At 43.8% G+C, this 18,205-nt stretch overlaps 1 protein-coding gene across 6 annotated transcripts in view; it reads left to right on the forward strand.

Annotated features, from left to right (window-relative positions):
* SLC9A9 (solute carrier family 9 member A9) overlaps window positions 1-18,205 on the forward strand; it is a 682,953-nt gene that overhangs the window by 553,654 nt on the left and 111,094 nt on the right. For all 6 annotated transcript variants that reach the window (XM_078070810.1, XM_078070802.1, XM_078070787.1 and 3 more), the window contains one exon: window positions 12,900-12,955. In XM_078070810.1, the coding sequence (XP_077926936.1) occupies window positions 12,900-12,955 (56 nt within the window). The remainder of the gene's footprint in view (window positions 1-12,899; window positions 12,956-18,205) is intronic.

Consider the following 18,205-nt stretch of genomic DNA (forward strand, 5'->3'; position numbering starts at 1 on the left):
AATAATGGTTTGGGCAATCATTATTTATCCCAAAGCTATTTTAATTTCTATTTTAGTGATTTATTAGTGTTGGTGAAACCATCTTCTTTGGCTATTTTTTCATGTTTTAAGTATACATGGTTAATAATTGTCTACCATCTATAGGATGTTGGTGATAGATGGCCAGAAGCAAAAGATTTACAGGTGAAAAATTATTGCAGAACCCAGTTGCAAGTGCTTTTTAATGGCTAACTTACAGAAATGGATTATAAATCTCTTTTTTTATTTTTGATTACTAAAATGTATAGTGTTACAATGATAACTTCAGATCTTTCCCAAACTCCATATGCTTTAGGTAATACATGAATATTACCTAGTGCATGCTCTAGCACTCTATAAGCACTCAATATATGTTAGCTGCTGCTATTATAATTTTATACCTCCAACTGGCTTTTTACCCTCTGTCTGCCTTACTTCAGTGCCCTCTCTTAAAACCTTGGTGTCTTTTTGTCCTTGGGATTTTGTTCTCACTTCTTTCCATTCTCAGGAATAAATGTGATCCACTCACTTCTACCTTGTGTGAATACAAAACTGAATATTACCTCTCCCAAGTTTTTGCCTTTAGGTCTAGGCTTCAATGAGGAATGAAGAGCTTTAACTCACGCTAAGGAAATTTAGGCACTAGAAATTATAGAAGGTCATGATTTGGGGAGGTAGCCTTCTCAAAACATCTTGTAGATCACTTGCCCTGCTAACAAGTAAAGTCATTTTGGGATGAAGAGTTCAGAACCAACCATTGGAACTGTACCTTTCTCATCACTTGTGCTGTAGGTAAACATCCTTCAGTTTTGCAAACTTTTGTTGTTCTTCTCTTAGGATTACTTCCAGGACATCATCCCACATAAATGTCTCCTGGTCATCATTTACTTTGGCTGAGTCACCTTTTCTCCTGCATGATTGCTTAGAGAATTTTATGCTTCCCTAATTGTATGTTCCATTGTCAGATGTACGTATCCCTTCATTGTCAGAGTTCATTCTTGATTTCTGTAGACGATTTCTCATGAAGAGAATATGTTCCTCGTATCCCAAGAATACATTCCCTCTGAAGCCCAAGCACCTCAAAGAATAGCAATGTAAAGACTTGTCCTGAGATGGTACTTCAGATCCACATTGTACACCAAGCATGGTCTTTAATGGAGAGCTGGGAGTAGGGCCACAGTTACACCTGGAGTTCTTACTAGCCTTGGGATGGTTTGGAGTGAGAGAAGGAGATGCACTTCTGGTACTGTCATATGAGCCTGTTTGACTACCACAGTAGTTTCTAGGTTTTAAGTTTTCCACTTCTTTTTTTTTTTTTTAAAGATTTTATTTATTTATTCATGAGAGACAGAGAGAGAGAGAGAGGCAGAGGGAGAAGCAGGCTCCCAAGGAGCAGGAAGCCCGATGCGGGACTCGATCCCAGGACCCTGAGATCATGACCTGAGCCGAAGGCAGACGCTTAACCATCTGAGCCACCCAGGCGCCCCAGGTTTTCCACTTCTCATTCAGACGTCTGACAGTTTGGGATTTATTTTCAACAGCTTTTAGTTTCCCACCAACGTAGAAAGCAGACTCCTACAACAACCTTATATTCAATAATAAAATGTCTCTTTTCTTTCTCATACAACATCTTCACTTCGACATGGAGAAGATGCCCCACATGGAAACACACTAGAATTTAAACAAGCTCAGCCACTTGAAAGGATAGCTTTTCTGGGGAATGTGCACTTGGCTCTGATAATTCCCTAATTGCCCAAGCAGGGCACCCCGAGTGCAGCCTTAGGGAAGAAAGTCCAGATAACTTGATAAGCTATTGCATCTATCTTCCCACCAAAGGATGTTAGTGTGCTTGTGGCTTAGGTCAAAAGAAATTAGTCTAAGTATTCAGTCTCAATCCAGTTTCTGATTGACTGTTATCTGCAGCCTGAAATTAGCTTACATCTTGGCAGAACTAAGCACTCCAAATTCAGAAGAAGTCTTGCCAAACTTAAAGAACAGGATGTAGATCTGTATTTGTGTCTGTGACATGTACTTGTTTATTGGTGTTTATTTTTCAAAGAACATAATGTTTTCAGCCTACTTATATGTTCCCAAATGTATTTCTAAATTGTCAGACATTATAAACACTGGCCCCACGGCTCATCTACACATCCAGAGCACACCTACTCTAATCAGTCTTTACACTGTAAATAAGCCTTCAATGGAGCCGGAATCACAAGGAAAGCCTGTTTTTTTTCTTTAAAGATTTTATTTATTTATTTGACAGAGAGAGACAGAGGGAACACAAGCAGGGGGAGTGGGAGAGGGAGAAGCAGGCTTCCCTGTTGAGCAGGGAGCCTGATGCGGGGCTCGATCTCAGGACCCCGGGATCATGACCTGAGCCGAAGGCAGACGCTCAACAACTGAGCCACCCAGTCGCCCCAAGGAAAGCCTATTTTAAGATCAGGTGAGGAAGGGTAAAACATAACTCTTTCTTTTTTCAAGATTTTATTTATTTGTTTGTTTATTTATCTATTTGAGAGAGAGAGCACACATGCAAGCGGCAAGAAGAGGCAAAGGGAGAGGGAGAGAATCTCAAGCAGACTCCACGCTGAGCGTACAGCCCGATGCTCAGCTCAATCCCACGACCCTGAGATCATGACCTGGGCTGAAACCAAGAGTCAGACACTTAACCGACTAAGCCATCAGGTGCCCCTAAAACATTACTCTTATGCTAGAGGTAGTCACAGCTAAATCTTCATTCAGAAGGCCTATGTAGCAAAGACAACAACACCCACAACCACCTCAGCAGGAATAGCAGCTACCACCTCTAAGCACTTTCTAGGTAAAGTCCTGTGCTGAGCCCTCTGAGTGCATTACCTCACAGTCACCCCTGGAATAGTTACTATTATATTCCATTTAATGGAGAAGGAAACCGAGGCACAGCTTCTTGCCTGCAGTCGCACAGGTAAATGACGGGACCGGCCGGTTAGGGTGCCTAACTCCTGATGATTATGCTATATGCCTCTTATTAGCTGTTAGCTGGTATTTTCAGTAAACTGTGTCAGCGAAAAGTTAGAGACGAGACCCTTCTTTACTCTGGTCAGCCTGATAGTGTCCCACCCATAATCTCTGGGAGAAAAAAAAATAAAAAAAGTCATGTGGGCAGCCTCTGGATGAGGACAGGAATGTCACATGAACCCTTGATCCAGCCAGTTTCAGTTTGGTAATCAGACATATCCCAGGTGTGGGAAAGTATAACCTAGGAGAGCATTCAGGAAACCAGCAGATGACAGTGTGTCCATGCGCCTGTGGAAACCCAGAGTGGCAGCCCTGCTCTCAGCAGCATCCCCAGACTTGTATCTTACTCTTCTATGGGGTTCGCAGTCATATCACATGCTTCATGTCCTCAAGTTGTGGAACTACCTGTTCTTCCTTCACTGGCACATATGTCATCACTTCCTAAATTTAAAATCAGAGTTGCCTCTCAGTACCCATTAACCTTTATGCTCTAAAGCCAGTCTTCCGATAGAAGTGTAAAATCATCTACCCAGTTGCTGACCAAGAGACTCACTGTCACACTTCTGATATAATCCCTCATACTTTGCCTGAAAGCAAGCAAGAAATGAGGGGCTGTTATTTTTCCTGATACTGAGCCCACACTGACGACATTTGGCTATCTCCCATGTGGTTCTGTCCCACATAGTGCATATTAATCCAAACTGAAATTTTCTACATCTATTGCCACAACCTTCTTTCAGAAAATGTTCACCTCTTTCCAAGGTTATAATAAATTACTCTCCTGAGCCTCTTTCCTACCAGCCTTTCTGTAAATAAGATTCCCAAACTGTCTTCAAATACCAAATATGACACACCCTTCTCTAGCTTCCATTAACATTCCCAGTACACTGACCTTGACCTTGAAACATCAATTATACCTCCCTTATTCCTTGGGCTTTGCCGTTTGGTCTCAGCCTCCACTTCAGACAGCAAAAAGCAAAAACTCCAGAGGAGGAGAGGCTATTTTTCTTGAGCTGATAAGAATGTATAGAGCTAACCTTGCTTCACTCACAATAGATATGCTCAGACCCTACTAACCCTGAGCTTGTTTCATCTTTCTAACAGGATGTATACCTCAGGGAATATTCCCACTCATACTTCTCCAGTAACATGGTTAATGGCAGGGGTGAATGGTTCTGGTCCTGAATGGAAATTCAGAAACATTTCAGAACTTTCCTCTCCTTCACTTTACAGTCAGTCTGTCATGTCCCACCACCCCTCTAAGTATACATCTGTCAGATCCATCTCTTCTCTACCACCTCTATCTTCCTTTAGACTCTAGTGGGCTCTTGGGTAGAGTATCGCAGTAGTCTACTACTAAATGACCTTCGTGTTTCCAGTTTCTTAATATCACAATTTTGCCACCAGTGATTTTTCTAGAACATAAATCTAATTATTTCAACCCCTATTGCCTACAGGAAACAAAAACAAAAGCAAAACAAAATAAAACAAAACACTTTTCCTAAGCATAGCATTCAAGGCCCTTTATAATTTATCCTCAAATTACTTTCTGATCTCACCCAAACTAACTCTACCCACCTCATCGTGCATAACCTTCACAGTCTAGCCACATAATGCTATTTACCATGTCTTAAACCTCCTTCGTACTTTTAAACTTCTATGCCTTTGCCCATGCTGTGCCCTCAGCCTGGAGTGCCCTCTCCCAAATTCCTTTTCACTTATCATTAAACTTATCCTCTCTGTTGTGTTGGCCCAAGCCTATTGATAGTGATGTTGTGGGCTAGGAATGCCTGAGACACACACCTGGTTGTATTACTCATAGAGGGATCCCACAGACATTTTCCCCAGCAGGGCCAAATGTGTGGTCTTGTGGTCTTCATCATGATTGCAAGATGCCCACACTTCAGCAAAAACCATCAGGGAACTTTGAAGGAATAAGATTTATTACTCACACGTCCTGGCATGCTTGAGGCCACGCAGCTAGGATGTACATAGAAAGAGAGAAAGAGCATGGACCTAGGGTTCTGCCTTTATTAGAGTCCAAGGTGGAGTACCTAGGTTTTCACTTGTTCACTCGTGAGTGGCTAATGTAAAGCATAAGGGCAGGAATTAGGGCATAGGCAGTCAGAAGTGGGATCACCCAAGTGGTCAGTCATCTAGGTTACCCAGGGCTTTCTGAAAGTGGAAACTTATGAATGGGACAGCTTAATTCCTTGTCTGGTTGTTTAGCTAGTAGCTGAATCACAGCTGGCAATATGTTTATTCAAGATGGATGTATTTTGAAATGGATGCCTCAGCAAACAAAAGCTTAATGTCAGGCACTTTCACTACAATCAAAAAGCTTAAGGTCAGGCATTCCACAACAGTCACTTTTCAATACCCTACTCCTCTGTGAAATGTACCCGACCTCTCTACAGCCCATCTTGGTTGGGCTATCTGTTGGTGTGTTCAAATAACTGTGTACAATGCTACAATGCTTATCTCACCATACCATAGCTCTTTGTTTCCAAGGTCTGTCTCCCTATTAGATCTTGGGCCATTGAGGACAGGAATCCTGGCATTGACCTTTATATCCTAGCATATGTAATTTATAGAAAAATCTACTCTTGGCTTTAACCTATATTGTGTTTACCATTCCATGCAGGGTACATCAATTTTTTTCCTTTTTTTCCCTCTTGTTAGAAATCTTATTTATTTATTTGAGAGAGAAAGCACGAGCAGGGGAAGGGGTAGAGGGAGAGGGAGGAGCAGACTCCCTGATGAGCAGGGAGCCTGATACGGGGCTCGATCCCAGGACCCTGGGATCATGACCTGAGCCAAAGGCAGACACTAACCGACTGAGCCACCCAGGCGCCCCAATTTTTTCCTAATAATAATAACAACAAGAACAATAAGAACATCAGCGAATGTTTCGTGAGAGCTTTGTAGGTGGCAGCCAGTCTTTTACACACTTTATATGTATAAACGTATTTTATCCTTATATTAGCCCATAATGTAGATATATACTTACCCCATTCATTACCGAGAAAACTGAGGTTTAGAGAGGTTAAGGAATTTGTCCCAAAGTTACATATCCAGTAAATGATAGAAATGAGATTTGAACACATGCAGCCTGGCTCCATGGTCCCAACTCTTAACTACTGTGCCACGTTGAAATAGCAAAATGACCTGAAGAGAGTTGTTTCATTTACTTTAGTTCATTTTCTTATTTCCCCCAAAACAGATTTAAAGTGTTTGAATGATTGATTGGATTAATTTTGGTCATACACAATCTCCACTAATACTTACTCAAGTGATATGGGATGGCGGTGGTGAAGTACCAGGTTTGGGCCCCTGTGTGATGTTCTCATAGCTACACGATAGTCCCCAAACCTCTGGGGGTGTCTTGCATACTCCTCCATTGTCCTGCTGTATGTACGTGCTCAATATCCAGTCACTCATCCCTTCCTGAAAATGTCATTTTTTACACTCAACCGTCAAACACAATTCTTAGAGGAAATGGTTTCTCCTCCCCCACCACCCAGCCCCTGTCAGCAGGGGGCTCAAAAGAACCAAAATTGCACCTAGGACTATTGGGATTCACACGATAAGACTAAGCCCTAGTAATATTTCACTGCCTTTCTGGAGGTGCTAAGTGATAAAGATCAGAATGGATTTTGTTGACTTTAATGGGAAAAGTGAGCCTTTTGTTAGTTACTCACCTTGCTTCCCCTCGAAGAAAAACCTGCCTTTGGAGCATTCTTTTCGGCCATGATTGGATGTGGAAGCATCCTGAGATTTCAATATGTCTAATAAAACTCACCAAAGAACAGAGGCGCGATAGGAGGGGAGGTGCATTAGGGTAGCACGGAGATGAGTTTTGCTCTGAGAATGGAGCTGGATGCTCATTGTAAATGAGGAACCCGGAGTGAGATGTTTGAGAGCACAGCTGGGAATATGTTCGAAGCTCACTTTCATTTTCATTTGAATACCATAGAGGCAGCACTGGACTTGCTTAAAATTAAAAGGTACATCAGGAATGCAAAGCATTGTATAAAATTTTAACCAGTCTTTTTTTTTTTAATTTTTTTATTGTTATGTTAATCCCCATACATTACATCATTAGTTTTAGATGTAGTGTTCCATGATTCATTGTTTGTGCATAACACCCAGTGCTCCATGCAGAACGTGCCCTCCTCAATACCCATCACCAGGCTAACCCATCCCCACACCCCCCTCCCCTCTAGAACCCTGTTTGTTTCTCAGAGTCCATCATCTCTCATGTTAACCAGTCTTTTTGATTGCTTTTTAATCTCATACTGGTTCTTTATTTCTCTATATTTTTATAAATGTTTTGGGGGCTGTGTGGTTGTTCATCCATCCACCCGTGACTTCCCTTTCCTGAAGTTGCACGCACCTTTCCAGTTATTTATCCACCACCTGCACTTAGTCTTTATAATCACGTAGTGCTTCCTTTCCACCTTCCTTCTCTCTGCTCTCCTTCTGCTCAGCTCTACCCATACTCTCTCTTCCCCTCGCTCTTCAGACACCTTCCTTTCCTTCTTCATTGCCCTCTTACTCCACCAGTCTACCAGGAAATTTGAAATAAATTCCAATCTGGGAAGTTTGGCCCTCTTTAAATAGAAATGATGTTTTACTATGAAATCCCTGATGTGCCCTGACTACTCACGATGCTTAGCTGTAGGTATTCCTATACATTCAACGGTTGTCCCTTGCAGAACTGGGGGCTAGGAGGGCTGATCTTGAAACTAGTGAGCAGTGAGTATGGCAGAGAACACTGGCCCCAGTGATTTTTTAAGTAGTGATAATAATAAAAATAATAACATGGACAATAGCTGCTAACATTTGTTGAGAGCTTACTAGGTATCAGGTCCTAAGCTAACCACTTTTATAAGTATTTTTTCATATAATCTTCACCAGAACCCTGGAGACCATGTTCTGTTATTATCACCATTGTGCCAATGAGGAGAACGGAGCACAGTGAGTGACGCAGCTCACACAGCAGTGAGAGGCTCTTAAGAGCTGGATTTCACTGATGCTTCAACAACCACAGGGTAGTTGTGAGTCCTGGGATTCCAGCTAGTGCTGGTACATCATGAAGAGCACCAGCTTGGCCTGCGCACCTGCACATAACCAGACAGGTGAACACAGGGTGGGCCAGAGTGGCCATAGCCAGAGCACAGTGATTGCAGGTGCCACAGAAAGGGTCGGGTCTGGGAACAGAGAACAGAGTTGGCGGTGTACAGCTACGCACAGTCCAAGTCAGTGAAAGCATTAAGTGATGGGGGATTTGAACCAAGGTGGGGCAATAAGATGGATGGTCCATGGTGGTGATCGGAAGGGGAGGGACAGTAGCGGAAAGTTCGGGAAAGGAGGTGGTGACTCAGAGATGCCCAGTGGTGACCATGTTGGAGTCTGGAGGGAGGGGATTCAGTCGATGGGAGAAGCATCGGCAGATCTGGGCAAGGCCACAGCTCTGGGATTGTATTGGGTAATATGGCTCAGCAACAAGGACAGGTCCAGTCAGCAACCGTGGGCCGTTGTGTCCAGGTGAGATGAACAGAAAGGGTAGCTTAACACCATGGGAAGGGCGCTAAAGAGCCTTGGGTATCACCTAAGGAGGTTGGACTTGGTCCCATACACACCTGTGCTCTCTCACCTGGAAGGTTGTAAACACACACAGCACCACAAGCTATGTGACGTCATGTCTTCTTTCCGTTAATCTCCCAAAACCCCTAGTGTGGAGACAACCTTTTAGACCTAAAAGTGAGTGGATTCAAGGTTAGCCCTAACAGAATGTCACTTTCACCTTCTGACTTGCTTTCTTGAACAGGAGAGTAGGAGATACAGATGCCACGGGCACGTCTGCCTAACCCCGGGGGTGCTGTGTGAATGTGCCGTGCGTGCTGGTATCAGTTCATGTATCACAATCGGGAGAAGGCAGAAAATGGCCCCAGAGGCCACGGGGAGCTGGTGTGGGGAAGTGGGGCAGAGAGGTGGGCGGAGAATAACGGTGTTTTACTTGTAAGCCCTTCTGTAACGTTTCAAGTTTATTGTTCTGTTGTGTATGTGTGTATGTCTGTGTATTATAAACTTGAGAAGACGTATTAAATTTGACTATCAGGTGGGGCGCCTGGGTGGCTCAGTCGTTAAGCGTCTGCCTTCGGCTCAGGTCATGATCCCAGAGTCCTGGGATCGAGCCCCGCATCAGACTCCCTGCTCGGCGGGAAGCCTGCTTCTCCCTCTCCCACTCCCCCTGCTTGTGTTCCCTCTCCCGCTGTGTCTCTCTGTCAAATAAATAAATAAAATCTTAAAAAAAAAAATTTGACTATCAGGTAATCAGCCCCGTACTAAATGAAAAAGTGGGAGGGAGCACAGAAACAATCTGCTAACTTATTGTTGCCGGCAAGAAATCAAGGCAATTTGACTGGCAGATATAAGAATTTTTAAAAGAGAAAGAATAGTAGCCAGGGGTTATTTAATGTGAGCATAAAGAGGTTCATATAGCGCTTGGAAATCATTATAACACCACGAGTGTTAGACTTTATTGGGCCAGTGGCGATGCTGAGACTTCCAGTCAAGATCCGAGTATCCCCATCACTCTCTGTTTAAGGAGGCAGGGAGCCAGGGAATATAATTTAGCAAGATTTTTATCAAAAGGAGCTAAAATCACAAGAGAAAGAAGGCATTGTTCTTATGTGCCTTTCCTTCATAGCACTTAATGATAGTAAATTTTTTAGATTTTTCTAATTCGACCTGCCAAAATGCATGCTGTGTGAGGGCGGGAACCACGTCTGTTTTGCTCACCCAGCTGCCCCAGGACGGAAATAACTTATATGGACTTTCTCTTTCCTCGAGCCACTTGAGACGCTTCGTCTGCTCAAGGCCAGGAAGGGCTCCAGGCCTGGTCCCAGGAGCAGACCCTGACCTTCCATGAAATGGGAGGAGGGAGGAGGCGTTCTTGCTCCCAGTAGAACAGCATTTCTTAGGCCTCTGAGATGCTCTTCACTGAGTCCCACATAAAACTGAAGAACTTAATCTGCTGCCATGATTCCTCAGCTCCATCTGGCTGCTGGAATAATTGAAACTAGAAATGTCTGCTTTGATGGCTGCTGGAAAGGAAAGCTTAAATTTTCGTGGAAAACCTCAGTACTGCCTCAAACCTTAAACGTTGGGTTTCTTGGGAAATTCGATTTCTGTTATCTCCAGTTTTCTAGACAGGGAACCTGAAAAAAGCTCTAAACAGATGCGGCAGCGGGAACTTCAGGACCCTCACAGCCTACACAGGTGCCAGGGAGCCCTCTGGGGGGTGGGAGGTGGGGGGCAGGGAGAAGGGGGATCTGGGCTTACCCAGAAATAAGGGGTCCTAGGCTCCCAGCATCAGCCACAGAGCTCAGACCGAGCAGAGCCTTGAATGTGGCCCAGCCTCAGGAGAGAGGGGGCCAGGGTGTCTCCACGCTCATGCCTCACTGTTCACAGAGGTCGGACTCAGGCCATCTGCACCGCAGTGTCACTGCCTGGACCACCCTCAGGACGCTGGGCCTTAACTCCCCTCCACTCTTTCTCCCCTACCCCTTCCTCACCTCCTCCCTCTCTCTCTCTCTCTCCTCCTCTAGCCCTCCACCCTCAGTGACCCTTCACTTGCTCCCCTCCTCCTGGACTTCTCTCTCTCCTCTCCTCTCCTCCCTCCCCCTGCACTGCCTCCTTCCTCCCTTCTGGCTTTGGGAGACCAATGCCTTACCCATTAGGCCACAGGGTGACTCTCCCTTCTCTCTTTGTCTCTTTCCTCACCCTCCTTCTCTCTCCTCTCTGACCCCTCTCCCTCCCTCCTTCCTTTCCCCTTCCTTCTCTCCCTCTGACTTCAAATAGATCAAATAGCTTTTTCTACTCTAAGAAAATCAAAGGTTGGTTCCCACCAGAGGCTCTTCTCAGTTCCACACACAATAAATAGCTACCCATTTCACCCCCTGGGTTAGAAAGAAGAGGCTATTCATGCCCAAAGACACTGATTTTTGAAGTATCAGAGGTATTTTAAACAAGCTGTCTCTGCACTGCTTTCCTTTCACATGCTAACGCATCTGCCCACTGGTGGCTTCTGACCCTGCCTTCCCCTCCTCCACCTGGAGAACAGAACTGTGAGCAAGCAAGCGGACTAAAGACGTGTTTACCAGGGGAGTTGAAGGGAAGACCCGAAAGCTCTAGGAATTGTGGCGTTCACAGGAAAGGCTCTGGGGGAGCTTGAGCCAGGTGTGGGCGGCCCTGAGCTGCTCCCCGCCAGTCCTCCCAGCCTGCCCCCACAACAGGCAGAGAGGCCCACTCTCTGGAGCAGAGGAAATTCAAGCTCCAAGCCCCTCAATCGCTCTGGCCCTTTTGAGGCCGTGGGAAGAGACCCAGCATTGTGATCCCATGGTCCTGTGTTTTTGCAAGATTTGCAAGAGGAATATATTTTAACCACAGTTGGGTTTGATGACTGTTTCTTTCCACTACTGTTTCCCCTCAGTCGTACCTCTCCTCTGGTCAGTTGGCCCTGGAATGGGCATTTGGGGGATCTGACAAGGGGAAGCTGAAGTGGGAATGCATTCAGTTTATATTTAGTAGTAGATTTAGTTTATACATGTGTGTGGTCCCCAGTCACTTCTGTGCGTGGGCAGGTCCCGGCTCGCCATCCCAGGGCAGGAATGGTGTACAAGAATAGTGCCGCAAGGCTGAATCAAAGATGAATATGACCTGCAGCACTAGGCTTCAGAAGTCTGTGGGCAGTGGTAGAAAAGGCTTGAAATGTACTGAGCCTAAAGCTAGTCTGTGGAAAATTCTTCCAGTCATGAGAGGTGTAAAATTCCAGGTGGAGGATTCTATTCTCGTGGGTGCTCCCCCAAAACAGAAATCAGGAATATACTCAGTGATGCCCTATATACACGGATAAGCACACCGTGCTTTGTTTATGGCAACTGCGTGACGTGAAGGTGATCAGAAACCTCGTGTCTGCAGGGCACGGTGTCCTAGCAGTACGCACCCAGCAAGCACGGCTTAGAGGGAGGCGCGCTTTAGTGCTTCCCAGTTATCGATAACTTTGATCAATCTTGCTGGAGAAAAGATTACCTCATCTTCCTATTCTCTCTTGTACAAAATCATTGCCTATATAAAGCCAGTATTGAAGTATGCAGGCAAAACTTACAGAGGAGAAAGTTATTTTAGAAGTGTGGCAGGCAGTTAATTAATTTGAATATTATTTATTTTGTGGCTTTTGAGATGTCTGTTGCATTTGCCAGATTTTTAAATTATGAAATGTTTTGTAATTTATTGTCTCTTTCTCAAGAGTCTCTTCCAAACCTAATTTTGTAATTGTACTTTTGTATTAATTTTCTTAAAGAGAGCCCCCCAAATTGTTTAAGCCTTAGGCCCCACAAACCTGGATCGTCTTTACTGGCCGCCTTGGTGAGCATCTGGACAAAGGATTGTTTTTTCTGTCTCCAGGAGACTGCTCCAGCCCAGGCCCCCACATTCCCAGGGCAGTTTGGTCAGTGAGTCCTGCAAGGGTAGCAGGTGGCCGTTCCTCCAGGATCTCTATTTTCAGGACTGTGGGGTCTTCTCTTTGAGGGCTCCTATCCCAGGTTCTCAGGCTCCTGCTCTTATCAGGAAATAGCAGTGAGGAACAGCTGTTGGTGCTCAGTCTCACTAGCTGTGCTGAGGCCCAGCTGCACAAATTCTTATTCTGACATAAATCCATTTGAGGTTCTTTTGATTCAGGGAGAGGTAGGGTGGTTTTCTGCCAAACCTTTCCTCTGATGTGTATCATATTTGCTTCAGGCGTTCGGTCACACAAAACTGTCTCACCTCATCTGCAGCAAGGCCCTTAACCAGTTTTCTGATTTCCTTAACAGAGTTGGTGTGGACCTGGATGAAGACCTGAAGGAGGAGCCCACCTCACACCAGGCAAGTCAAAGAGGCCAATTCACAGAGTATAGAGATACAAGATGTTCTGTTCCACGGAGTGTTCCATGCTTGTCCAGCACGTGGCCAAGGGGCTCAACCTGAAGGGGGCTGCCTCCACTGATAAAAACACATCCGATGACTAAAAATACCTGGGAACTCAGGGTATCAGTAACCTTTGCATCACCTTTAGAATGCTAAGAACTAGCACGCCCTTGGACCCTCTCTGTGGCAGCAGGAAGCTAGAAACTCTCCAGTGTGAAAGCAAGAGCATGGCTCTTGGAATGAGGTAGCCTGGAGTTCAAATCCCTGCCCCAGGACTTGCTAGTTTAGATAACCTCGGTGAAATGTGTTCAATGCATGTCCAGTGCATGTTGGGCACACAACAAATGGACCTGTTTCTCCCACATGGCTTCTCATTAATCAGGTCTAGGTGTATAGAAATATTGAAATATTGAAACTTTGCAAAAGCACAGCAAAACTGTCTAGGTGATCCATTCCTAACTGAGCCGTGGAACGGTTATCTGCAGAGACCTGAAAATCCTCGGGGAAATTTGTTCAGAACAATGTGCTGTTCCCTCGAGTACGGCAAGTGTATTCTCCAAACTCTGAACTTGAACCTGACATCCCAGTAGAATCTGCCATTGGCAATTTTGCATCAGCCGTTTTTAACTCAGTACTTAAAACAAATAATTGTGTGGAAATGTTGCCCCTTTTGTTGAAATGGTAAGTGGATAGACACGATAGAAAAATATCACAAATAAGTGATGTTGCTTCATGACTCGTGTTATGATCAGACCTGGATCTGAAGAGGATCCACCTCTCTTTTATTCTGCGATTTTTTTCCTATAATGCCATCAGTGAGGCGCAGCTGGTTAGTGCTGCTGGGCAAAATGCGGCTACTTTCCCGGTTCACACAGACAGAAAGAAGGATCCTGTGCTCTATGGAAAGGGCTGGAAAATTAAGTTGGTGATGATCCTGGCTTGTTGTATGGTCATTTTTTTTTTTTTTTTTTTTTTTTTTTGTAACATGTGTTTCAAGGCTGGTGCTGTTTTCACAGACTCATAGCCCGGGAAACACACCTACCCGCAGGAGTGAGCACAGCAGGGTGCCAGCACTCGGGATTGGGGCCAGCTCCGTGACCTTAGGAAGGAGATCAAAGCCCATCTCCTTATCCTAGTGGGCTGTAATGAGTAGTTAGTAAGGTCTGCTGGTGGCTGATTTTTGAAAAGCATTTTCATCTCATATAGGTCAACTAATCCATTCTCCTACCTTCAAGCAAAACTTTTATCTAAATTCTATCTTTCTCTTCTTTTTCTTTAAAAGAAAGGAGATAGAATAAGAAAATTCATCAAAGAAAATTCTTCATCTTTCTCTAGCTGCCTAATATTTTGAAATCACATATAATTATTGGGAAGATCACCTACTAGCCTAAATCTTTCCTTTTACAATTTAAACATTTCATTTCAGCTCATTCACGCCATTGTTAATTCAGTAATAACTCCTACCTGAAGATACTTAAACCGGTAGAAAGTATTTCTCTGTTAGAGAAATGAGATAGTGCAACTAGGTACAGTGAAAACTACATTGTATTTGGATCTTGGACAGATTTTTTATGTCTTTGAGTCTCAGTTTTCCTATCTGTAAAATGTGGATGATAATAATGTCCACTTCTCCAGGTTGGTATGACAATCAAGTGAAATTATATTTATGAAAACTAGGTAACTTAATCATTTTAGTTAAACCCATCTCATCTTATGAAAGACTTGTGGCAGTTTATATGTGTAGTAAAATAATAGTAAAATATTTTATGAGATTTTAAAATTCAGTAAATAATATTAATCAGAGCAAAAAGTCAAAACCAGAGGAGTAAAAAGATTCATGAATGAGCAGACAGACCATAAGGTCCTATATACCTGCTTAGTCAAACCACAAGTAAGGTTTGGTAGCCAACAGGGAAAGGAAGAAAAAATAATCAACCATATACTAAAATATTATCATTAGAGGGAAAAATGATACTCTCTCCTCAAGCGGGACAAAACTTCACAGCCCGCTGTTTTAAAAGAAATTTCTCACTTGGGGCTTCCTGTACAGGACACATAAAGAGCTTATCCAAATGTTAGCTAACTAACCTTATTATAAATTACACTGTTCCCACTGAACTCTTGCTGCTTAAAAATAATTTTGTCTTTAAAAGGTGTCCTGGCAGGGTTCTTATTCACAGTAACGTTTGATTACTGAGGTAGGTAACATCTCAGAAAGGGATTTTCTCCAAACCTTGCAATGTGCTGTTCCCTCGAGTACGGCAAGTGTATTCTCCAAACTCTGAACTTGAACCTGACATCCCAGTAGAATCTGCCATTGGCAATTTTGCATCAGCCATTTTTAACTCAGTACTTAAAACAAATAATTGTGTGGAACAAATAAGTGTGAACTTATCTTCAGTGTCAAGTCTAGGAAACAGTGGGATGGAGCTAGAAATAAAAGAAACCACCAGTGTCCCTGCAGCTGCCACCTGTCCTGGACAGTATTTTTGGTACTTTCCAAACCAGTGTCAAGAACCTTGTTGCCCTCATTTTGCCTGACAGCTCTTCACTTATTATCAGCATCTGTTGCTCTGTTGGACTGAAGAGCATAAACTCTAATTCTTAGGAGGATTGCATGTTTCCACTCGGTTTGCATTTATTAAGTCGGGCTCGCGTTACCAAATACAATGATTTTCACACTGGTCAACTTCTTTTTTTTTTTTTTTTTTTTAAAGATTTTATTTATTTATTTGACAGAGAGAGAGAGCGAGAGAGGGAACACAAGCAGGGGGAGTGGGAGAGGGAGAAGCAGGCTTCCCGCGGAGCAGGGAGCCCGATGTGGGGCTCGATCCCAGGACCCCGGGATCATGACCTGAGCCGAAGGCAGACGCTTAACGACTGAGCCACCCAGGTGCCCCCACACTGGTCAACTTCTAAAAAAAGAAGAAGAAGACTATTTTTACCAGAAGCTAAAAATTTTACAGTTATGGCAATTACTGATCGTACACTCTCAAAATCAATAATAAATGGGGTATTATATTTTTTAAGGAACCTCCTTTTTGTTTGTGGAGAGTAAAACAACCTTTGGGAAATATGAATGTCTTGCTGTGACCAACTAGCAATGCCACAATCTTCCTTTTCGCCTTGTAACAACTTTAGAGTGTGAGTGATATTACGCTCTTGCTTGTACCAGACCCAGAAGCTCCAGGAAGTAGGTTCCACATGCAGTTATTAAAGTCTAAATATATTCTCTATGCAAATGTGCTTCTTCGAGAAATAGTACGGTGGTGGATTTTATGTCTCTTAAATTTAAAACAAAAACAAACAAAGCAAAAAACCTCTGAGATTCCCCCCAACTCCAACCATAGGAAGTTTTCCTTGTAATTGATTCTGTGTCCTTGAGAGCACAGCAATGCAGAGAAGTTAAGAATCGCTGGAGCCCCACACTCGCCTTAATCTTTTAATAGAAATTCCTGCTGCCCAGGAAGGGCTGCCACTATTGCTTCTCTTTTTCCCTTTCCTGCCGTTTTTCTCATGATCATCCTAATGTTTGTTGAGTACAGACTATTGTTAACACTTCTAAGCACCTTACCTATAGTAACTCAATTTCCAAGATAACCCTGGGAGTCGGTTCTAATATTATCCCCATATTACATATAAGAAAACTGTACACAAATGAGTTAAATAGCTTGCCCAAGGATACATAGTGGGGAGAGGTGGAGTGTTAACCCAGACAATCTGGTTCCAGAACTTCCACTCTTAGATGGTGTGATTCATGCGTGCATTCATTCATCCATACAACCCACCATGTCAGACACGAGTCTAGGTGGGAAGAAGATGCAGCCACTAGCAGTTCCACGTTTTCACCCTCACAGAGCTTTTACTCTAATGGGGGACACCGATAAGTAAAAAGGTAAACAACTACATGAGTTCAGGTAATGATAGGAGTAAAGCCGGTAAGAGGGTGGGGGACAACGGAGAAGAGGCTAGTGCCTCATCAGGGCTGGCCTCTCTGAGGAAGTGGCATTTGAGATTAGAGGTCTGAATGGGATGTGCAGAAATGAGCCCTGTGAGATCTGGAGAAAGAAACAGTCCAGAAAGAGGCCACTGCAAGGATGAAGGCCATGGAGTCGCAGTGGGTTATGGTGCGCTCCGTGAGGAGCAGGAAGGCCAGTGTGGCCGTGGCTTGGTGAGCAAGGTGGGAGCAGATGGACACGAACTGGCAGAGACAGAGAGGGGCCGGATCATTGGCCATGGTGATGAGTTTGCTTTGATTCTGCACGCAATGGAGGTATAAAAACTCTTCCAGGTTTGGAGCTTGGAAGTAATGGAATTAACCCTTTTTAAGAACCCATCTTTCTCTCATCTCTACTCTGCCCACTGTTACAATGAGGTTAACTTTCATCTTTTCTAACATTTTTATTTTTTTTTATTTTTTTTAAAGATTTTATTTATTTATTTGACAGAGACACAGCGAGAGCGGGAACACAAGCAGGGGGAGGCGAGAGGGAGAAGCAGGCTTCCCACTGAGCAGGGAGCCCGATGCGGGGCTCGATCCCAGGACCCTGGGATCATGACCTGAGCCGAAGGCAGACGCTTAACAACTGAGCCACCCAGGCGCCCTTTAACATTTTTATTTTTTAACACTGTGCGTGCTTCTCTGTGTGCTCTCTGAATGCTAACTTCCTTTTTTTTTTTTTTTTTTTTTTTTTTTTGCTTCCCATAGTTTCTTCATTGAAATTCTGTCTTTGGTTGTTGCTTGTGTGTAAGCTGTGTGGATCAGTTCTGGTCACTGCAGCTCAAGAAAGTCAGAGCAGAGCTGAGAAAGGTCCAGAGAAGGGCAACTTCAATAACTTAGCAGGGGGAGATTAAAAGGATTACTATTGCTCCTGCAGAAAGATTAGCACTAAGAAGGAATACAATGATGTGTCTATAAAAATATGAAGAGTGCGAGTAAGGTGAACAAAGACTTGTTGGCCAATTCCCAGAAAGCCATAACCTGGAATACCCCTGAAGCCTGAAAGAGCTTGTTTGGGGAAGAATAAAAGGATTTGTTCTTCTGCACAATTGATACTTATTACTCATGGTCATCTAGAGTTGCAAGGGCTGGAAATATAAGGAGATTCAGGAGGAAAAGAGATTAATTAGCAGATGGTGGGGTCCTCTCATCATTAAATAAAAAATAATTTTTCCCTGTGAATATTTTTAAATATCCTAATAAACTTATAGA

This window comes from Halichoerus grypus, chromosome 1, assembly GCF_964656455.1.
Source record: "Halichoerus grypus chromosome 1, mHalGry1.hap1.1, whole genome shotgun sequence".
Taxonomy (NCBI): domain Eukaryota; kingdom Metazoa; phylum Chordata; class Mammalia; order Carnivora; family Phocidae; genus Halichoerus; species Halichoerus grypus.